General features: G+C 39.9%; 1 protein-coding gene across 3 annotated transcripts in view; it reads left to right on the top strand.

Moving 5' to 3' along the window:
- The window catches only part of azi2 (5-azacytidine induced 2), a 98,982-nt gene that overhangs the window by 40,401 nt on the left and 34,416 nt on the right, over positions 1-24,165 (top strand). For all 3 annotated transcript variants that reach the window (XM_069914032.1, XM_069914031.1, XM_069914034.1), the window contains exon 6: positions 12,576-12,637. In XM_069914032.1, coding sequence (XP_069770133.1) covers positions 12,576-12,637 — 62 coding nt within the window. The remainder of the gene's footprint in view (positions 1-12,575; positions 12,638-24,165) is intronic.

Genomic DNA, 24,165 nt, shown 5'->3' with positions numbered 1-24,165 from the left:
GCTGTACTGCAAGGTCAACCACTTTATTTCTTGTGTTGTTTGCATTTAAATACAAAACCTTTAGCCCTGTATTTGTTTCATTTGACTTTCTGTCCCTATTACATTGCAACTTATCATCATGTGTGCAATTTTTACTTGGCTCGCTGACCTTTCACACAAACTCCCTACCAGCTGTCCCTACTTGTACACCAATCTCTGCTTCTTCACTTTGTCTCTCACCTTTCTGTGAATTGAGTTTAGCTCCCCTCACCCCCCTCCCACGACAGCATGATTTCAGGTGCAACCCATCCCACTTGTACAGGTCAACCCTTCTCCAGAAATTTTCTAGTGATCCAAGAACCTTGAACTCTTACTCCTTCACCAGCTCTTCAGCCACACATTCGTCTGCATTTTCTTCCTGTTCTGATCATCCTTGCTCGTGGTACTGGGAGTAATCCATGATTACCACCTTGGAGGTCCTGCTTTTCACCTACAGGACGTCTACCCTACTCCTGCTTATGTTATTGGCACCGATGTATACTGTTACCTCTGCTGATAACCCTCCATCTTAAGAATATTCTGGACCCGTGCATTGTTCTGAGAGTCTCTTTTGAAGATGCAGAATCTCCTGTCTGTTCCTCTATCAAATCCCCTATGGCTACCACTTTATCTGACTTCATCCTTCCCTTCTGAGGCTCAAAGCCGACCACGTTGCTGATGGTCAGGCTGCTTCTGCCTGGCTAAGATATGTCACTCCCCCAGCAGTATCCAAAAGATTATACTTGTTGCTGGGGGGAATGGGCTTTGGAGTACCTGGCACTGTCAGCCTGTCCCATTTCCCTCTCTTGACTCTTGCCCAACTACCTTTCACCTGCCTCTGTGGTGTAATTGCATCCTCATAACTCCTGTCTATCTGGCGAGGGAGGGGGAGGAGGTTGGGGAGGGGGCTTGCAGGGCGAGGGAGATGGGGAGGACTGGCGAGGGGGGTTGGAGAGGGGAAGGGGAGTGAGGAGGAGAGGGAGGGGAGAGGAGGATAGTGAGGAGAGAGTCAGAGGGAGGAGAACGGGGAGCAGGAAGGGTTGGAGTGGAAGAGGTGGGCAGACAAGGCGGGAGTAGGTAGGAGGGGGGATGGACAGGGAGGATGGAGGGGCAGACAGATTACAAGAGTGGACAGAGTATGGGGGTGAGTAGAGCGAGGGGAGGGAAAAAGTGGGGGGAGGACAGAGAGGGTGGGTATGAAATTGATTTGGGACAAAATTGTTGGGAGGAGTGGGATAAAGAGCCGGGCTGTATTGGAAGAAGGGACATGTCATATGGGCTGAGTTGCCTAAAAATTGAAAATTTAGTTCAATGCCAATATGAATGCTATTTGTCCATTTTTCCACTAGATGGTGAACTAATGCTTTATATGAAATAAAGATTGCTCTTCATTAGGGTCCTGTTTGTGATGGTTTCCAATGCCAATAATAAGTACAATACAATATTAATCTTTTAACTATTTGAATACCATTAATCTTGAAAGAAACCTAAGTTTCCCAAAGCAACATGCTGGAAATATGGGTTGGTCATATCTGCAGAGAGAGGAAAAAAAACAGGGTTAGCTACTTGATCCATAACTTATCCATAATTTCTTGTGTTTTTAAACTGCTGAATAAATACTTTTTTTCCCCGTACAGTATCTCAGAAAAGATGGTTTTTATAGTCATTCTTACTTTCATTCGATGTGTTCACGCATAATCTCACCCACTGGAGTGTAAATTAAAACTGCGAAAAATGTTTTAATTATAAATTACCCTTGTTTTGCAGTGAAATGTTTGAAATGGCTATTTTGTGTAAATTGATGCAACTCTGGATCCGGTTTAGAAGAAATTTTGTTCTCTCATACTCAATCATTGAATGTGCTGTCACTTTATAATTCAAAACCACAGTGTGATTTTTTTTTCTTTAATAGGAACCCTTTTGTACTCTGCATTATAGTTTTAAATCTTCATTAAATTTGCAGAAGATGTAATTCTAGCAGTGAGAGGGATTAATGCTGATTCTTTAAAATGCAAAAATATGTGATTACATTTCTTTGGCTGAATCTCTTTATGCTCTGGTGATGAGAAATAATGAAGGTTGCTGGTGGTTATTACAGTAGAGCTAAACAAGAAAATCTGCAGATGCTGGTGTCGAGTGCAATACAAAGTGCTGGAAAAACTTGGGTCATGTAACATCCGTAGGAAGTAAAAGGTAACCAAGGTGCTGAGGCTTTGGTCAGGAATCAACCATGGCTCTGGCCTGAAATGCTAATAAGCTTTTACTTCCCATAGATGTGTGTAACCTGCTGAGTTTCTCCAGCAGTTTTATGCATTGCAACCTATCACAGTAATAGTGTTTCCATCTTGGAACGACGTGGCTGCATCATATTGTCACATCTGCAAAAAATGTGTCTGCATGGAGATGCACCAGATCAATGACATTGAACTGAAGTCAAAATTTGAAAAGTTGAAGGAATTACTGAGGGATTTATTTTATAGTGCAGTTAAAAGCTACAGAATTATGAGGGGGATAAAAAGTTTTTTTTAAAGAGTACAGAAAGAAAAGAATCATTGCTGGATTTTGAGATTAAGACCATAAAATATAGGAGCCACATTAAATCATTGATTCTTTTCTGTCATTTGATCATGGCTAATTTATTTTTCTCTCTCAACCCCATTCTCACTTCTTCCCCTAAAGCAGGGGTTGGCAAACTTTTTAAACCATCGACCTCTTCAGGGAATCCTCGATCTCTTATTGACACCCCACCCCACCCCCCGCCCTCAAAGCATGTAAAATAAATAAATAAATATTAACAAAGATTTCTCTATAGCCTAGACATTTATCAACCCCTTAGATCAGGGGTCTCAAGCTTGCGACCCGCGGGCCAACTGTGACCCTCGGGACGATAGTTTGTGGCCCCGCCTTGATATGAAAGTTTAATGTTAGTGCGGCCCGCGAGTTTGATATGATTGGCACTTTTCAGTGTTGTGTGCGGAGCTGAAAGAACCTACCAATCACGGTGGGGTATATTGCTCTCGGGGGCGGGACATCGGCTGGGCTTATTGCGAATATAAGCATACTTGTGTGCATTTTCTATTTGTCATTATACGCACGCGGCACATGCGCAATTTCCGCGGCCGGTCCCGCTTCAGGCGCCAAAGCGCGTGAACTTCAATAAGTCCAAGTACAGGTCCAGACTTACTGACGAGCATCTTCAAGCCCTACTGAGGGTCTCAACTGCCTCCTCCCTTAAGCCAAATGTGGCTCGGCTATGCGAGAGGAAGCGCTGCCAGGTCTCTAGCAGTAAGAAGTAGGCAGAAGAAGACATGTTCATAACAGTTTATGTTCAATGTTCCATTCATGTTCAGAAAGTTAAAGGTTAAAGAACTGTTGATACAGACATTTGAATCTGAATAATAATAATTACATTTCTCCAGTCAGCAACTATGTGGTTTCTTCAGTCTTCTATATCTGCTGTATTATTATTTTCATTTTATTTATTTATTACTAATTGATTTTTTTTCTCTTCTTATGAATTGTTAATTTATTTATTTTTTCATCTTATTTTGTGTTTTAAAAAATAAAATAAAAATCAAGTCATTTGATAACATTGGAATGTTTTTGTAAGAGCTTTTCTTGTGGAAAACCTGATGCGGCCCAGCCTCACCCAAACTCTACCTCCAGTGGCCCCTGGGTATATTGAGTTTGAGACCCCTGCCTTAGATAGTCCCATCAACCTCACCCCCAGGAATCAATATAGACTACTTTGTCCAACCCTCCCTAAATCTTGACACCCTTACTAATCAAGAACCTATCAACCTATGTTTTAATTATTCCTGATGACTTGGCTTCAACAGCGGTCTGTAGCATTAAATTCCATTGATTTGCTAACTTCTAGCTCAAATGGTTCCTCATTTCTGTTTTATTCTAAGGTTGTGCCCTCTAGTTCTAGGCTCTCACACAATTGGAAACATCTTCTTCATATCCATTCTATCCAGGCCTTTTAATATTCAATGTATTTCAATGATTATATCCTCTCATCCTTCTAAACTCCAGTGAATACAGGCCCACTGCCATCAAACGTACCTCGTATATTAACCCTCTCATCCCTGGGATAAATCTCTTTATACTTTAACTTTATTTCCTTTTTAATTGTGTTTTGGATGTGTCCGTGGTATCATTATGTGGCTGAAATTTTACAATTCCTGTTTAACAACCAAATTAGATTTTGTTTAAATGTCCTTATTCTCACAAAAATATTTTTAACTCTAACTTTATTAAGAAATATATATTTCATAGCAAATATTTTAACTTTAAAGATTCACACAAATCTGTTTCAAACTCTTAAGTCTCTGGTGAAACCACGTGGAATATTTTCAGTTCTGGTCACCTCATTACAGGAGGATGTGGAAGCTAAAGGGAAATAACTGCCTTTGAGTCTGGTGTGTGGTTTTGCAGTCTTCAGCATTCTCCCTGATAGAAGAGAGAAGAGTATGTCTGGGGTTGATTGGTCTTTCAGTATGTTTCCAGTCTTTCCTTTGGCAGGGGGAGATGTAGATGCAGTCCTGAGAGGGGTGGGGTTTGCATTGTTCTTAGCTGCATTCACTATCTTCTATAGCTTATTCCGATCATGAGTATAATAGTTCACATACCATGCTGTAATGTATCCATCAAGAATGTTTTCGATGTTGCACCTGTGGAAGTTGCTGAAGGACAAAGGTGGAATGGCAAACTTTCTTTGTTTTTCTTGACCGTGCTCATCTTAGATTAGGTGATTGGAAATATCTAGTCCCAAGAACCATAAAACACTGAAGCACAGAAACAGACCCCTTTGTCTCTTCTAGTTATTTTCTTTTTGTTTAGTCCCACTGAACTGCACCGAGTCCATAGCCCTCCATACCTCTCCCACCATGTACCTATCCAAATTCCTCTAAAATGTTAAAATTGAGCCTGCATTCATCACTACAGCGGTAATCCCATTCCAAACCACCACCACTTCTCCCTGTGTGAAGAGGTTCCCCCTCGTGCTCCCCCTAAACCTGTTGCTTTTCATTCTTAACCCATGTCCTCTGGTTTGTATCTCACCTCCCATCAGTGGAAAAAGCCTATCTATATTTACACTGTCTATCCCCTTAATTTTAAATAACTCTATCAAATCTCCCCTCATTCTTCTAAGCTCTAGGGAATAGTCCTAACTTAATTAATTTTCCCTTGTAACTCAGTTCCTGAAGTCTGGGCAACATTCTAGTAAATCTTCTCTGCGCTCTTTCTATCTCATTGATATCTTTCCTGTATTTCCTGTCGTTAGAAGTCCAAAACTGCATGCAATACTCAAAATTTGGCCTCACCAATGTCTGTACCACTTTAACATAACATCCCAACTCAATACTGTGATTTATGAAGGCCAATATGCCAAAAACTCTTCACAACACTATTCACCTGTGGTGGCACTTTCAGGAAATTGAGTATCTGTATTCTCAGATCCCTCTGTTCGACCACACTCCTCACTGTGTATGTCCTTTCTTGGTTTGTCCTTCCAAAATGCAACACTTCACATTTATCTGCATTAAATTCTATCTGCCATTTTTCACCCTATTTTTCCAGCTGGTCCAGATCCCTCTGCAAGCTTTGAAAACCTTCGCTGTCCACATCACCTCTTATCTTTGTGTCATCTGCAAACTTGCTGATCCAATTTACTTCCTTATCAGTCAGATCATTGATATAGATGGCAAACAACAATAGTCCCTGTCCAAATTCCTCTTAAATGTTAAAATTGAGCACTTCGCTTTTTCCTAGACCTCAGACCTGAACAGTAACCTTCCACCACCACCCTTCTCTGCCTCGCAGAACTTATCCTCACCCTTAACAATTTTTCCTTCAGCTCATCCCACTACCTCCAGATTAAAGGAGTAGCCATTGGTATCTGTATGAGTCCCAGCTACGCCTGCCTGTTTGTGGTTTTTGTGGAGCAAAACATGCTACAAGCCTACACAGGCAAAGACCATCCCCCCCCCACCCCAAACTCTTATTCCAGTACATCAACAACTACATCAGGGCAGCCTTATCATCCGCGATGAACTCGTGAATTTCATCAATTTTGCAGCCAATTTCCACCCTGACCTCAAACTCACCTGGTCCATCTCTGATAACTCTCTCCCTTTTCTGGTTCTGTCTGTCTCCATCTCAGGAGACAGACTCTCCACTGACATTCATTACAAACCCTCTAACTCCCACAACTACCTGGACTACACGTCCTCACACCCTGTCCCCTGTCAAGACTCCATCCCCTTCTCTCAACTTCTCAGTCTCTGCCTCAACTGCTCTCAAGATGAGGTCTTCCAGTCCAGAGCCTCTGAAATGTCTGCCTTCTTCCACAAACATGGCTTCCTCTCCACTACTATTAACTCGGCCCTCACCCGCATTTCCTCCATTCCCTGCTCATCTGCCCCCCCCCCCCCCCCCCCCCAGGTCCCAAACAGACCTTTCAGGTGAAGTAACACTTCTCCTGTACCTCCCAAAAAACTAATTTACTGCATCCGGTGCACCCTCTGTGGCCTTCTCTACATCAGAGAGATCAATCACAGATTAAGAAATCGCTTCGCCCAGCACCTCCTCTCCTTCCGCAACAAAAGCGGCCTCCCCGTAGCCAACCATTTCAATTCTGAGTCACACTGTCAAGCTCACATGACTGTCCATGACCTTTCACACAACTCCACCCTAACTACCTGCAGATTGGAGGAACATCAGCTGATTTTTTTTGTCTGGGCACTCTCCAACCCTGGGGCATGAACATTAAGTTCACTGCATTCCACTAATCAGCTTGCCATTCCCCCCGCACCCCCTTTAACTAGTCATTCCAGTTCCTACCTCATTTCTCTCTCCACCTAGCCTAGACTCATCACCCCCTTCCTGTGATCCTCCCCCCTCACCACCCCTTTCCCCCTTTTGTTTAGACATCTCTCAAGTTCCTCCACACCTTGATGAAGGGCTCAAGCCCGAAACATTGGTGATGTATCTTCACCTTTGCTACATAAAGGCACTGTTTGACCACATGAGTTTCTCCAGCATTTGTGTGTTTTTTCATAGTCCCAGCATTGATCCACTAGTCACAGGCCTCCAATATGAGAAGCAATCATCCACAACTACTCTCTGGCTTCTCCCATCTAGCCATCATCAAATCCGGTTCACTATTTCACCATAAATAGTGGTGTCTGAACCTTCCTGATTAATCTCTCATGTGGGATCTTGTTAAAGGCCTTACTAAAGTCCACGTAAACAACATCCACAGCCTTTCCTTTGTCATCTTTCCTGGTAACTGCCTCAAAAAACTGATTGGTTAATCATGACCTATCACACACAAAGCCATGTTGTCTATCCCTGATCAGTCCATAGCTATCCAAATAAGTCACTATCCGATCTCTTAGAACACCTTCCAATAATTTACCTACTACTGACGTCAGGCCTATAATTTCCATGGTTACTTTTGGAGCATTTTTAAAACCACGGAACAACATGAGCTACCCTCCAATCCATGGCTTAGGACACTTTAAATATTTCTGCCAGAGCCCCTGCAATTTCTACACTAACCTCCCTCAAAGTCCGAGGGAATATCTTGAAAGGCCCTGGGGATTAATTTACCCTTATATGCTTTAAAACAGCAAGCACTTCTTCCTCTTTAATCTGTATATGTTCCATGACATCGCTGCTTGTTTTCTTTACTCCCCAAGATTCTATGGCCTTTTCATGAGTGATTTTAAAAAATACAAAGAAAATAGCAACCTCTCCTATCTCTTTGGACTCCATACAAAGCTGACCACTTTGATCTTCAAGGGAACCAATTTTGCCCTTAACTATCCTTTTGCTTTTGACATACCTGTAGAAACCCTTAGGATTTTCCTTGACATTGTCTGCCAAAGCAACCTCATAGCTTTTTATAGCCTTCCTGATTTCTTTCTTGAGTTTTTAAAAATATTTTGTACACCTCCAGTACCTCATTTTCTCCATCTTGTAATTATCCCACTTCTTCTGAACCAGATCCCCAATATCCCTTGAAAACTAAGGTTCCATATACCTTCTAACTTTGCCTTTGATCCTGATAGGAACATACAAACTCTGTACTCTTCAAATTACACTGATGAAGGTCCTCCACTTACTTCGCACATCCTTACCCAAAAACAATTTATCCCAATCTGCGCATTCAAGATCTTTTCTTATTTCATCAAAATTGGCCTTTCTCCAATTTAGAATCTTAAACAGAGGCCCAGACCTATGCTTTTCCCTTATTAACTTGAACCTAATGGTGTTATAATCACTGAACCCCAAAATGTTCCACTACTCATACTTCTGTCACCTGTCCTGTCTCATTCCCTAATAGGAGATCCAGTACTGCAATCTCTATATATTGATTTAGAAAACTTTTCTGAATATATTTGACAAACTCCAAGCCATCCAGCCCTTTTACAGTATGGGTCTCCCAGTTAATATATGTAAATTTAAAATCCCCTACGATCACAATCATATGTTTCTTGCAGCTGTCTGCTAACTCACTACAGATTTGCTCCTCCAATTCTCGCTGACTATTGGGTGATCTATAATACAACCTTAAGAGTGTGGTTATACCTTTCCCGTTCCTCATCTCCATCCATTTTGCTTCAGTAGACAAGCCCTCTGGTCTGTCCTGCCTGAGCACAGCTGTGATATTTTCCCTGATGAGCAATGACACTCCTCCCCCTTTCATCTCTTCTTTCCCACCCATTCTATCGATTCTAAACCAACAGAAGCCTGGAACATTGAATTGCCAGTCCTATCCTCTGACAGAGTATATAGAAGTGTTTGGGAGATAAATTAGGAAAGGTTTGTTAGAGCAGGTCACACACAAACACTTTAAAACACAATTTTTGCAGGAGCTTTTGCAAGAGGCAACAAATGTAACAATCTGCAGGGCAGCTTTGTCTGGAAAACAGAACTTGCTGTCTGGAGCGTCGTGTGATGCTTGCAGGCAGAGAGCAGGAAAAAAAGGAGGCTTTGCTCTCAGAGAGGAGAGAGTGAGAGAGAGGAGATGCGCAGGTTTCTGTATCATTGCAGGGAAGGTGGAACCTGTTCCAACAGGACAGTTTGTATCTGAACTGGAAGGAGACTTGTATCATTGCAGGAAAGTTTGATAATGCTGCTCCGCTGGGTTTAAACTAGATTTGCAGGGGGAGGGGAACCAGAATGCCAGAACAGATAGAAGCTTGTTCCAGAGGGATGAGCTGGCAAGTTTTGGAAGACTGCCTGGTCAAAGGAGAGGACTGGCTGTCTTGTTTTTCCCTTGGAATAGGAGGAACAGAAAGAAACTCTGTGGTGACCTGAAACAAGAAAAACTCTCTGTCTTTGCAAACCAACAAGAATCCTTCTGAGTGGTAACCATTTACCTGTTAGGCACCAAAGCCTGGTGAACTTTATTAATGTTAACTTCTGTGCATAGTACAAGAATTGCCTGCAACCAGTGAGATTGGACTGTGATAAGGCTGGAAAGGGGTACTGATGGTAGTGATCAGCCATGATCTGTAAAATGGTAGTGCTGGCTCGACGGGCCGAAGGGCCTACTCCAGCTCCTATTGACTATTGTCTATTGTGAACCAAAGAACTTTGCGGAACTTAGACACACATTACACACATGAATTAGAAGGGGATTAAGTAGGTTAAGTGAGTCAATAGAGATAAGTTAAAGTTTGATTCTGTTTTCATGTTCAAAGATAATTAAAAGCATCTTTTGTTTAAGTAACCCTTTGTTGTGGTGCATATCTATTGCTGCTGGGTTTTGGGGTCCACTGGACTTGTAACACCGCCTTCAACCAAGTTTCACTAATGCCCACAATGCCATAATTCCATGTGTCATTCCATGCTCTAAATTTGTCTCCATTTCCTACAATGCTCCTTGCATTGAAATAGATGCACCTGAGAGCACTTCCACCACATTCATCCCATTGACTACTAACCGTGCATGCAATTTCCACATCATTTATTCCCTCCTTTACCCTCCTATCTGTTCTGGTTCCCATCCCCCTGCAAATCTAGTTTAAACCCAGCAGAGCAGCATTATCAAACTTTCACACAATGATACAAGCCTCCTTCCACTTCAGATGCAAACTGTCCTGTTGGAACAGGTTCCACCTTCCCTGCAATGATCCAGAAACCTGAAGCCCTTCCTCCTACACCATGTCTATAGCCACATGTTATGCTACACTATCCTCCTATTTCTAACCCCACTACCTCATGGTGCAGGTAGCAATCCTGAGATCACTACCCTGGAGGTCCTTTCCTTCAACCTAGTGACTAACTCCCTGAACTCTCCTTGCAGGACCTCCTCATTCTTCCTACCCACATCATTGGACCCTACATGGATCAATACATCTGGTTGCTCATCCTCCTTCCTGAGAATGCCATAACCTCAATCTGAGATATCTTGGATCTTGGCACCAGGGAGGCAGCATACCATCTGGGATACTGGCTCACTTTCACAGAACCTCTTATCTGCCCTCCTATGGAATTCCCTATCATTACAGGTCACCTTCTCCTCCCTTCCTTCTCCGGCACAGGACCAGACTCTGTGCCAAAGACCTGATCTTCATTGCTTGTCCCAGGTAGGTCATTTCCCCCCAACATTTTCCAAAATGCTATACTTTTATTGAGGGGGATGGCCACAGGGGTGCCCTGTACTGCCTGCCTGTTCCATTACCCTCTCCTGACTGTGACCCATCTACCCTCCTCCTGCCTCATAGGTGTGATAGTGTCCATGTAACTCCTGTCTATCACCCCCTCTACATCCCAAATGATCTGAATTCATCCATCTTCAACTCAACTTGTCAGAAGCTGCAGCTGTATGCACCTCACAGATTAAGTCATCAGGGATGCTGCTGGCTACCCTGACGACTCATCTTTTGCAAGAGGAGCATTCCCTGCTTTGACAGCCATTCCCACTGACTATGACTAGATGAACAAAATATATCATTAAAAAAATCTGCCCTTACCTTTGCCTACCTGCTGAATCCTTTTTGTTCTTCGAATAGGGTGGCCCTTTCTGACTCCGACTCTTCCTCGCCTCTTACCTGTTCTCGATGAAAACTGTTGAGCTCTTGAAGAACTTGAAGCTGTTCTTTTGACTTCAGTGCCATTAATTTGGCCACTAATTCTGCACCCTCTCCTGGAGTCATTTGTTATCTCCTTTATTTTATTATCTTGGCAATTTACCACTGGACTTTCAATCTCTTTGCTGTATTCCATCTGATTGTTATTTGATACTTAGCCCAATACTGTGGTATTGTCAGCAAATTTTAAGGTGGAGTTGGAATGGTATTTAGCTGTGCAATTGTTGTAGTGGACTGCATACACATCCTTCAGGACTGTCATTATTGATAGTGATTGTGGAGATGTTGCCCATCTTCATTAATTGCGTTCTGTTGGACAGAAAGTCAAAGATCTAGTTGCAGAGCTGTTATATATATATATATATAATTTTTCATTCACTCCAATAATAATGATGGAATCATCTGTAATTTTTATCTAATGAATACCAAATGCAAGATTTAAAGGTAGATGACATAGACCACATGCTTGTGAAAGCAAACATTTAAGTGATTAAAACTGTTAGAACGGGAGATGTTGATTAATAATTATACGGATGCTTTATATGATAAATAACTTTTTGTTGGTACCTGTGGGTTGCAATGTAGGTGATGTGTGGCTGATTAGATAAATAATCATTTTGTATCATCATGTTTGGGAGGAGTATAACTTATTTTGAAGGTGTTTGTGAGAAGCTAGTTCCCAGAATCGTGCTAATGAATTCATACTTACTAAAATATTTCTATCTTTGTCAAATGTGTTAATATTATCTTTGTGCTACATATCAGAAGTAACTGTAAACTCTTTTTAATCCCATTCTCCCAAAGAAATTTAAAGGGCAAGTTTTCAAGGTTAAGCTACATGTATTCAAATGGGATGACTTGCTTGAGGGTGAGCTGTAAATTTGTATAATCTCCCTTAGTGTGTTTTAAGTTTCATTTCGACAAACTCATTGCTTTCTTGAGAACATGAGAACTTTCATGGGCTCCAGTGCCGCCTTTCTTTTTGATGGATAGAAGCAGTCTGTGCTTCAGAATTTCTCTCTACTTTTTCCAGTTCACTAATGAATAATTTTGCTGCTTTCTGCACTAAAATGTTGAAGTATTGTGGCCTTTTTATTCACATGTTCACTTTAACCACACGTTCACAAATAATTTGGGGAGATCTCTCTGTACAATTATTATATTGAATATTTCCCCCAGTACCATGTTCTTTGTCCCAGTATCTTGATGTGTGGCATGGTGCTCTCAGGTGCAACCTCAAAATGGATATAGCTTCTCCTATTTGATGGTTTAGAGAAGAGTAGAATGAAAGATTGCAACACTCAAGCTAAAAGAAATGCTTACAGAGAAGGAAATGGATGAATGAGAAGAAGCAGAGAGAGAGAGTTGGAAATTTGAAATAACAAAAATGTGTTATTATGGCCTTATAAAATAGTATAAGCACATTTCATTTTTTTTAAATTGCAGAAATCCAGTCTGGATGGTTGTGTGCCTAATCAAGAGGTTCTGAAGGATAAAAAGGCAGAGAGGTATGCTGAAACATTGGTGTGAGTGTGTGTGTTTCACCAAGATTGTCAAGTCTATACCATGCTTGTGAGCATTTATAAATACTCTGATCTGTTGGACACATTCTATCCCCAGACAGACTCTCAACCATTGGACAATAATTTCAGGTACATTTATTCTCATCCGCACATACCTGTTTGATCATCATTATCAGAAGCTGAAAACAGGTCAGTCATAATTTGCACTCCTGTTGCTGAAAGTGTGCGGAATTGTTCAAGTGACAGTGGTATTAGAGGGAAACATATAATAGTATCTAGCAAAGTCCACAACACCCAGCACCTTTGGGAGCAAACTGTAACCATAAAAAATCAAGTTTTATGCAGATGATGCTTCCTACTCAAAAGCCTGTTTAAACAAAAAATCTAATTGTTGATTTAAAAATAAATAACTGACCAAGATTCGGCCTTGAAAAAGATGGTAATATGTTCTCCTCAGAGTGATATTGTCTTTTATTGATTCATTTTACCAGTTTGTTGGAACATCAAGTAATGCATCAAATAACATCCTTTTATTTTCTCCAAGATTATACTTAGATTTGAGTTTTGTAATCTCGTCTACTTCAGAGTAAACTTTTTGAAAGTAAAATTGCAGTTTTGAAGAAATGACGTGTGAGGCACAGAAGTTTGTTTCCCTTAGAATTTTTTTCATCAATAAAATATGCTCATTACAAGGTCTTGTATTAGAATAATTGACATTATATGAGATAGCCTACTTCAGCAGTGTGCTTTTTGGAGTCAGCTCTAGCATGCAATGTGATCCAACCTCAAGAGCATTCTCCACTTTACTGTTTGACATTTTTCCACCTCTCATACCAGCAAATCTCCAGTCTTTTCAGTGTCCAGTGTCAAGTTGTTTTTCTGTGGGATTATCTGCTCCCAGACTGTATCTTGTTGGTGTTTCGTCACTCCTTTTTGGCTCAAATTTCCATTGACTACAAGTCACAGAATCTTGAAAAATTTCATTCTTTTTAATTTTCCAACTTGAAATCTAGTAGTCATGCCTTTCCTTAATTTTGTTTCTAGTGGCTTGGCCAATCCCGAGATATATTGACATTACAGCTGTTTTAAATTTATTAATAAAATGTCGTCAAGATACTGAAACATACACACGTCTGAGTAGGTTGCAGTATAACAGTATAAAGATTTTGATATAATGCAAAAGAGATGTATCAGAATGATCTGGGAATGAAATGCTTCAATCATGTGAGAAATAAATTAAGGTCATTTTCTTCAGAGCAAAGAAACTTTTATGGGAAGATTTATCATAATATTCAAAATTATTATGATCAAGGGAACCTTTTGCTAGTGGTGATGGTTTGACAATTGGAGAATATGACTTTTGGATAATTGGCCAAAGAACCAGAGAGTAAATCAGAATATTTTTAATGCAATGAGCTATGATAACATGGAATGTATCATCTGAAAGGTGGATTAAGCATGTTCAACAGTGCCTTTCAAAATTAATTCGATATGTACTCAAAACAGCAATATTTGCAAAGCTATGGTGAAATGTCAGGAGAATGAGACTGTTGATATTTTTTTCAAAAGTTGGAGCAAGCATGAGTGGTTGACACACTTTTTGTGCTATAGGGAACTACAGATTACTCTAATATTCCAATGCCATGCAGATTGCTGTCTGTTCATAGGTGTCATCCTTCAATGTGATGTTGAGATCCTACCTTTTTAACAAAGTCAAATGGATGTTAAAAATCTCAAAAGCAAATAGAGGGTTTTGCTTGGATTGTGGGTAACATTGCTTCCTCCATAAACACCAGTTGAAGAAAAAAAGCAAATTAATTACTAATTTATTTGATTACTTGTGAGATCTTAGACCAGTGGTTCTCAACCTTTTTCTTTTCACTCACATACCATTTTAAGTATGCCCTATGCCATAGGTGCTCTGCACTGTGATTAGTAAGGGATTGCTTAAGGTGGTATGTAGGTGGAAAGAAAAGGTTTGAAAACCACTATTTTAATTGTGCCTAGTTGACTCGTTATGTATATGGATTCAAAACTCCAAAGGAAATGGGCCAATGACAATTTTCCTCAAGCAAAATATTTCCGTAACAATTAGGTCTAGAGCTGTGATTCTCAACCTTTCCTTCCCACCTATATACCATCTTAAGCAATCTCTTACTAATCACAGACCACCGATGGCATAGGGATTACTTAAGGTGGTATGTGAGTGGAAAGAAAAAGGTTGAGAACCACTATCTTAGACACTGGGAATGTCGTGGTTAGCGCAATGCTGTTACAGCACCAGTGATTGGGACCAGGGTTCGAATCCTGCTCTGTTGTAACAGCACTGAATTACCAAAGCTTACAAACAAATAAAGAATACACTCACTCATTTCTTTCAGCATGCAATGAAGTTGACTTTCTTTTATTATTCCATAGACAAAACATTGCATTCTTCAGCTCCCAAATACCACCCAGCTAAACTCCTTTGACCTTCTCATTGGCTCACTGCCATACGGGTGATCCTGACACTCTCACTCTCCTCCTCCTGCATCTAAGATTTATCACTCATATACAGATGCTTAACACACCTGTGCATGCACTCTTTTACTCCTGCGTGTTGTGTTGCTTATGTCATCGGTGGTGGCTGGCACAGCTTCTGATGAAGGTAAGTATGCTATGGCAACGGCCTCCCCAGCCTCCAAGCCATGCAAGAATGCAACTGTTTGGAACTGTCCCACTATATAACAGTTTGGAGGGCTCTCTCTGAGCTGGTATTTCCACTGGAGGACCCTGAGTCTCTATATGGTGGGCTACTGTATGTTTAATGTCTGTGTGACAATACGATGGGGTCACTAAGTGAGGGAAACACTTATCAGTAAGCAAGGCTCAGAAAGGGCAAGAGGAAAGTTGAAGGCTCGTCAGGTGGCTGATGACATTGGAGGGACATTGCAGCGATTTTTATTTTCCCCAAATCCACCAACGAAGAAAAATGTGACAAGAAAGCTGCTCCTAAAATAGAATTTGCCACATTTGCAATAGTGAAAACCTATCAAAAAGATTTCTTGAGACCAAAATCCACCATGAGTGACATCTGGCCAGATGTTTAAACATGAGAATCTTTCGCGGCTAAAAGAACACATGACATGTGGGCGTGTCTGCATTCCTCAGTGGTTGGAGGGACCACTGAAATCTCTGTACCGGAATAGACAGGAAATTGAACACCCAAGAGATAGTCTTTGAGGAAAAGACAGTGACTGACATGCCCATGAGCAGCCATATTGTCTGACTCAACACCACCTTCAAGCTGTACTTTTCAGTGTACGGATCCTCCTACCTTGGATAAAGCATGCATATTACCATCTGGCAATTGGAAAGCACAAATATTTTGCATTCAGATTCTGGGCCATCTAGTGGATAACATGGAGTTACTATGAGAATCAAGAATGATATATGATTTTTACACAGAAATAAAGGAAAAATTGTTTTTAAAAAAACATTCCATATTTACCTCTGGAGTGACCGTTTACACAGCACTTTTTCTAAGCACTTTTACACTGCCTTCCTGTGTTGCGGAATTTGCCGGAGGATGAATGTCACAGTTTCTTACGGAGTGCTTGCGGTCAATTTATGCTGCAGCCACCCTGTAAAATTTCATCATGATCTTGGTGGAAAAATTACAGGATAGAATTTAGCAAATAAATTCTCAGGACATTTTTACACTGGTATTGGAGCAGAAAAATTGCAGAAATTTTCTGCTTCTCAGCAGCTGTGTAAAAATGCCTTATTGGTATTCACCTATGAGTACCACTTGTGATTCTGAAGCTTTGACTGTTTAGTTCATCCCAGAGCTATCCTGAACACAAACCATATAGCTGGATCATGTCTTGTCAGGTAAAAAACAATTAGCTTGAATAACAAATTTGCTGCAATTTCATCCCATCCTTCTAAATTACCCATTCTACTGCCTTCCTGTTATATTCAATCGAATCTGATGCAGCCCTGTGGGTGACTTTCCTTTAGTTAAGGAACATCACAGTGGCAAGACAGCGATAGCCTGGATAAAATGAACAAACCTAGATATGGAGCACACAATTTTTCAAACAATGATAAATATTATCAATTAAGTCATAAAACTACAAAATTATCCTATTTCAGTATTCACTGCTCTCCACATGATCATGCCCTTGTATATGTTTTCAGGATAAAGAGGATCAAAAGTCTCGGTCTCAACCTTTTTCTTTCCTCTCACATACCACGTTAAGTACTCCCTATGCCATAAGGGCTCTGTGATTAGTAAGGGATTGCTTAAGGTGGTATGTGAATGGGAAGGGAAGGTTGAGAATCACTGCTCTAGACCCAATTGTTACTGAAATATTTTGCTTGAGAAAAATTGTCATTGGCCCATTTCCTTTGGAGTTATGAAACTGCACATAACGAGTCAATTAGGCACGATTAAAACAATGGTTCTCAAACATTTTCTTTCCACCCACATACCACCTTAAGCAATCTTAAGCACAGAGTACCTATGGCATAGGGAATATTTAAAGTGGTATGTGAAAAGAAAAAGGTTGAGAACCACTGACCACTGGTCTAGGTTTATATCTCTTCCTCTCATATTTGGAGTCTCTTCATTCAATGTTACAAAGCAAACTGAAAATTTATGAGGACTAAGTTGGCATTGGTAAATTGTAAGAATATTAAAAGCTTTGAATGTAAATCAGCATGACTAATATTTAAATAATTTATACAGTTCACTACAAATAAAGTTAAACAAGAAAATCTACAGATGTTGTGGTTGGGTGCAATACAGAAATGTGTTGCAACTCAGTAAAAGGCAATCCACATTTCAGGCCAGAACTCATCAAGAATAAAAGAGTATTCATACTTATTTTTCCTTAATCTTGATAAAGGAATTAGGCTTGAAAAGTTGGTTACATTTTGCTTCCTGTGCACACTGCATTACCAGTGTATTTGTGTATTACAACAAATGTATTGAAGAAAAGTGGTTCATCTGTGGTTAACCAGATACAAAGAGTATTTGATAAAATAAAAAGGATAAACATTTTGTGGAAAACAGCAGGAAAAATAATAGGATGGGTGGAATTGACGGACAGGAAAATCACATTTGACAAATTTGAATCAAGGATTTTTGATGTTGTGGTCAGCAAGGATACATTTGGACTTTCACAAGACCTACAATAATATGCAGCATAAAAGCCTATTACACGTAGACTTGCACAAAAAAATGGATTTAAAAACTTGATAGAACCATCCTGTAGGAATGCATCTCCATGAGTAGGCATAGCAGAACTCTTGAGTTTTAATTGCAGAGATCAGATGTTGTACTGAAATGGGAGCTATTATTATCAGCCATCAGCAACTATCTGGGGTGGGTTTGGGGATGGGGGTATCCAGATATGCTTATGGAGTTGGTTATCAATTCCATCCTGTAAAGAATGAGCTCAAACACTTATTAAAAAAGGCAATTTCAAGGAATAATTGATTGATTACTTGATCTTGGAAATTGCCAGTAGACTTTCTGGTGAGATAGAAATATACAAAGTATTTAGTGAATTATGTAGACAACTGCTTCGAAGCATCTGCATCATTTCAATCCTCACCTTGGATTTCTGGAGCTGAACTAGTATGCAACCTAATTTCTCTGGGAAGCAGCCTGATGTCCTATCCCTTTCCCAGTTGCAGGCTATTTGTGCCTCACAAATTACAGATCTCATTGTTAAGTTGACCTTTAAATTACATTTATTATCAGAGTCTGGTGGGTGTGAATGTTAAATCACATGTCTGTTTATTCACTCTTCATGGTCTTCTGCCACCATTTGACCAGTTTACTAGCTAAAAACAGAAAACCACAAAGTAAGTGGAAGATGGGGAATATTATAAGTACTAAGAGCTGTTTGCTTGCACCATCTGCATCTTGTAAATTGGGAGTTTGTGGTTGAGGGGGAGGTGGGATGCATGCAGACTTGCTTCAACTTCTGTTGTTTTGGCCTTGTTTTTGGAAATTGGATCACAACTAATTTCTGTAATGATGGAGATCAATGTCTTCTGAACAAGCAAAATATGAACCCATTTCTATCCCTCGCTTATTGTTGCTTCTGATTATGTTCCACCTTGACCTCTCTGAAAGCAGTGTGTGCCATCGATATTGTGCAATGTGTGTGGAAGATGTGTCTGTTGTGGGAGTGTGTGAAATGTGGGTGTGAGGCTTGCAAAACTGCTGAATGTGGCTGTGATGAATTTTAAAGTGCTAGATGATACAGATTTTTGGTGGGTGAATGATGGTTCATTAATCAGTTGGTGGGATATTGCATTTGAGGATGGATTCACTGACCTTGATGTTTTGAAGTCATTTAATTTTTTTGTGGCATTGCAACTTGTTGCTGATGCTCTACATCACAGTTGTTCCTTTCTGTTGCTTTTGGGGAGACCATCTAGAGCAGCCATTCTCAACAGGGGCCATATGGTTCCCAGCATATTTAAGGGGGGGCATGGACTGAAATCATAACATTTTTATGTAGTTGGTAGCAGAGAAGTATGGAAGAAACCAACAAAACAACTGCTTCACAAGGAAGTGGGCCCATGAACTTTGAGCAGATTCCTAAGGAGGCCACAGCCAAATGAAGGTTGGGAATGGCTGATCTCGAGGATTTCTTGGGTCTTGCAGAAGACCACATCTCTGATCCCCACTACCTCTTATACCAAGGGCTCCAAGGCACTATTAGACAATATTGGCCTGTGTCCATGTTGTACCATTGCTGTAGATTTTTTTTAAAAATTCAGCTACAATTTAGGATGCTCTGGAGGGATATGTTACTCATGCATTTGCAATTGTGCAAATGAACAAATTCACAAAGTTTGTATTGTGCCTGTATCAAAGCCAATGAGCATGGGTTAATCTTCCAATATTGCTGTGGAAGTACTTTCATTGGAAAAACTGCAATATTCAAAAATCTTGGTCACCACTACCTTTTTTATATTTTTTTTATTTTTCACACTATGACCTATATTAACCAAAATACACACAAGTATTTCCCTCTTGAATATACAGTGTAATTTTCTCCCCTTTTTTCCCCCCTCCCCTCCCTCCTTCCCACCCCCTCCCAACCCATTAAACATTCAACATATACAATAAAATAAACCCATTAAACAATATCATCACACAATGAAAATAGACAAGAAAATTGTGTCATCTACTTTTACACACTGGGTCAGTTCATTTCGTCTTCTCATACTATCATTTTAGGAGGTGGAGGTCCGCGGGAGGCCCTCTCTGTTGTGTTCCATGTACGGTTCCCAAATTTGTTTGAATAATGTGACTTTATTTTTTTAATTGTATGTTATTTTTTCCAATGGAATACATTTATTCATTTCTATGTACCATTGCTGTACTCTCAGACTCTCTTCTGATTTCCAGGTTGACATTATACATTTTTTAAGGATGATCAATAAGTGCTGGTCAGATCTTGAAAGTGAATTAATCAGTCTTTGCATTCTGAAAATACATAGTTAAAGTTCTGGAGAGGCTTATCATTGTTGATGTGAATGTCATTGAAATTCCAGGTCTCACTTTTATAAAATTAATCTTATAAAATAATTTACATTTATTTTTTGCTTACCAATAGATATGGTGTAGGAGTTGTTATTGGGTTGGAATCTCTGAAACTGAGTTCAAATTCAATCTTGGCAGCACGAGAATTTAAATTCACTCAATAACCTATTTTTAAAAAAACTGATCTTTATTAAAAACAACAACTTGTTCACTACCTGGCTCATCTTGTCAACTCTAATCTGTATATGATTCCAGATCCAAAGCAATGTGATTGACTCAGTGTCCCAGCAACCCACTGTGATTGGAGCAAAATTATGACCTTGCCAGTGATCCTGATGCCAAATATTTTTTTTAGAAAAAACAATGAAAATCAGTCAATCATGATTAAATCTTTGCAAACATTTATAGATTTTAACTGTTGATAATCAAAAAAACTTTTTGCTCTACCACCTCTAAATTTGTGTTAAGAAACCCTTTCATTAGTGATTTTTTTTGAAGGGGACATAAAAATTAGTCCTTTATCTTCTTTTGTGAGGATGTGAAAGATCCTTTGGCATTATTTTGAAGAGGAATTGGGCAATTATATTTAGCTTTCTAGAAAATGCAATTTAATGTTATTAAAACAGATTACACATTCATGTTGCTGTACTTGGAAACAAGCAATGCACAGAATGGTTGCCATCTTTTCTAAATAAGGAGTATTTCTCAGAAGTGTTTCATTTTCAATAAAGTGCTTTGAGCCCTTGTAAGATTTTGAATGGAGTTACACTAGCACAACCCTTTAATATCGTTAAATGTAAGTTTCTCCTCTAGAAGGAGCTCAAGCATAAATAAAACTGACTGTCTTTTATTTTCCATGGATGCTTCATGATCTGCTGAGTTTCTCCTGCATTTTAGTGTATTGTACTGAACCCCAGCATCGGCATATTTTCTTAATTTATTGGTTTTCCACTGGCGGTTGGTCAATATCAAACAACCTGTTAATAAATTTTAATTGTGTCACCTCCTAATAATTTTGAAAATGAATATGGTAGTTGAAATCCACCTACATCATATCTCCATGTCAACTTCTGCATAGAAACTCTTGACAACTTACCTTTCCATAAAAACAAACTAATTACTTTATTTAATTCCTTAAAAAATTTCTTAGGTACCACACTCGGAATAGACTGAAAGAGTTATTGAATACAGGGATATATATTCATTTCAATGCATTTAACTCATCCAATCAAAGTTAATGCTAAATCTTTCCATCTATTTAAATCAAATTTAATCTTATTTAATAACGGTATATAATTTAAACTATATCAATTTTGATATTCTTTATCCGCTATTTCTCTTAGCTATTTAATTTTATTAGACCATCTAAACTTAGTAAACTGTATACAATCTGTATAATCTTCATCCGATATTGATAAAATTTCACTTTTATCACAATTTACTTTATAACCTGAAATCACCCCATATCGATTCAACAAAGTTTGTAACAGTTCTAAAAAATCTTTAGTATAAGATAAGTATATCAACACATCGTCTGCAAACAAATTAATTTTATACTCTTGTTCGCCGATTGTAATTAGCTTAATATTATTATCTTATCTTGTCTTATCGCTTGAGCCAAGCATCCTATTACTAAGCAAACAAAGCTGGTGACAGTGGACAACCCTGTCTAGTTGATCTAGACAAATTAAATGCAGACGAAACGTGTCTATTCGTCATCACCCAAGCAGAATGATTGGTATACAAGACCTTAACCCAACCAATAAAGAGTGATCCAAATGTAAATCTTTCTAACACCTTAAATAAAAAATTCCACTAAACACGATCAAAAGCTTTTTCCACATCTTAACGCTAATATCATTGGTTGATTAAGCTGCCGTCTTCAGGCATTAATTATTGTAATCAATTTCGTAATATTAAAAGCTGAATATCTATTCTTGATAAAGCCTGCTTGATCCACAAGGTTTTCCACTTAGTAAAGGAATGATTGCAAGAATTATCAAGGATTAAAGATGGATGAAATTATGTCATGGCATATTAAATTCATCTACTCCTTTGTAAAAACTATTTGCCAGTCTCATTTTTAGACAAAAGATCCAGCATTGCCTAATATTTGAATCAGAAATGTCTCTTTTCAATCTGACTGAAATTCACTTTAACTTCTTGCTATGCTAATTAAATTGGAAGTGTGTTGAATTTTTGATAACCAAGAAAATCTGCAGATGCTAAGATCTAGTGCAGTATACAAGTTCTGGAGAAACTTAGCAGGTTATGCAGCATCCATAGGAAGTAAAAGGTAATTAATGTTTTGGGTCTAAGATCTTCATCAGGAATAAGGGAAAACAGGTAGATCCGAGTAAAAAGGTAGGGAGAGGAGGATGAAATGGGAAAGGAGAAACACAGGATAACAGGATAGAGGTGAGAGGGTAGAAGAGAAAGAAGCTGGTAAGGGAGAGAGGGCAGAAAGTTAAGAATGTTTAATTGGTTTTGATTCATTCAGCAAAATTATATTTTCAATTACATTGCTCAGCATATGTTCATGAGGCAATGGTATTTGCATCATCTACAGCAGTAATTTCCAAAGTGGGTGCTGCTGCCCTGCTGTGGGCGGTGGAAAGATCCAAGGGGGTGTTAAGGGAAAAGGGCGTTGAAGAAAAAGGTGGCAGTCCAAACTTTCCATCTTGTTGTTATTCAGTTTGATGCAAAGTTTAATGAAGAACCCAGTGCATTAATTTTCAGGCCAGACTCAGGGTGGCAGTAATAAGCAAAATAAACATCGACAAGGCATTCTCATGAGAACTGGTCTCAGTGGCTGCCGTGTTGAATTGGCGTCCTCTCAGCGCTAACACAACCTACCCTCAGTTCCACCACTAAACCCCCACTCTGCTCAGCTCCACCATGAACACCCCCATCCTGCTCAGTACCGCCACTACCCGCCACCCCCATCCTGCTCAGCACAGCCACTAACCCCCAACCCTGCTTAGCACCACCACTACCCTCCCCCCACCCCACTTAGCACTGCCACTAACCCCCCCCAATCATGCTCAGAGCCGCCGCTAATCTTTGCACCCCGCTAAGCACCCTTACTACCCCCCCTCCCCCCGCGTCATTGTATGGGGGAAGGGGCACTCGGGATATGGCCTGGAGGCCAAAGGGATGGCAGCACAAAAAAAAGTTTGGGAATCACTGACTGAAGCATTGTCTTCAGAATCAGAATTTATTGTCATGAACAAGTCATGAAATTCGATGTTTTGTGGCAGAATCATAGTGTAAACATTCATATTATAATCATCTTACAGCATCACTATATTTTTTAAAAAATGCACAAAAAGTAAGGCAGTGTTTTTGGTTTATTGATTATTCAGGAATCTGATGGCAGTGGGGAAGAAGCTGTCCTTGTGCCACTGAGGGCTCATCTTTAGGTTCCTGCACCTTTTTCCCTGATGGTAGCAGAATGAAGAGGGTATGGCCTGGGTGGAGGGGGTCTTTGAGGATAGAGGCTGCATTTTTAAGACACCGCCTCATGTAGATGTCCTCGATGGAGTGAGATCTAGTGCCTGTGATGTCATAGGCCAAGTTAACAACCCTCTGGAGTTTATTCTCCTGAGAGTTGGCCCCTCCATACCAGGCAGTGATGCAACCACCCAGAATGCTCTGTTGAAGTTTACAAGAGTCCTCGGTGACATACCGAATCTCTCAGACACCTCACAAAGTATGGCCACTGGCTAGCCTTCTTTGTGATTGCATCAACATAGAAGCTCCAGGATAGATCCTCGGAGATGTTGACACCCAGGAATTTGGTGTTCTTGACCCTCTCCATGCTGAGTCCTCGATGAGGACTGGGTCATGTTCCCCTGACTTCCTCCTGAAGTCCACAATCATCTCCTTGATTTTGCTAACATTGAGTGCAAGGTTATTTTCATTACACCATTGTGATAGTACAGATCTATCACCAATGTAT

This window comes from Narcine bancroftii, chromosome 1, assembly GCF_036971445.1.
Source record: "Narcine bancroftii isolate sNarBan1 chromosome 1, sNarBan1.hap1, whole genome shotgun sequence".
NCBI classification, from domain to species: Eukaryota; Metazoa; Chordata; class Chondrichthyes; order Torpediniformes; family Narcinidae; genus Narcine; species Narcine bancroftii.
The sequence above is the reverse complement of the archived record's forward strand: the minus strand, read 5'-3'. Positions and strand labels throughout refer to the sequence as shown.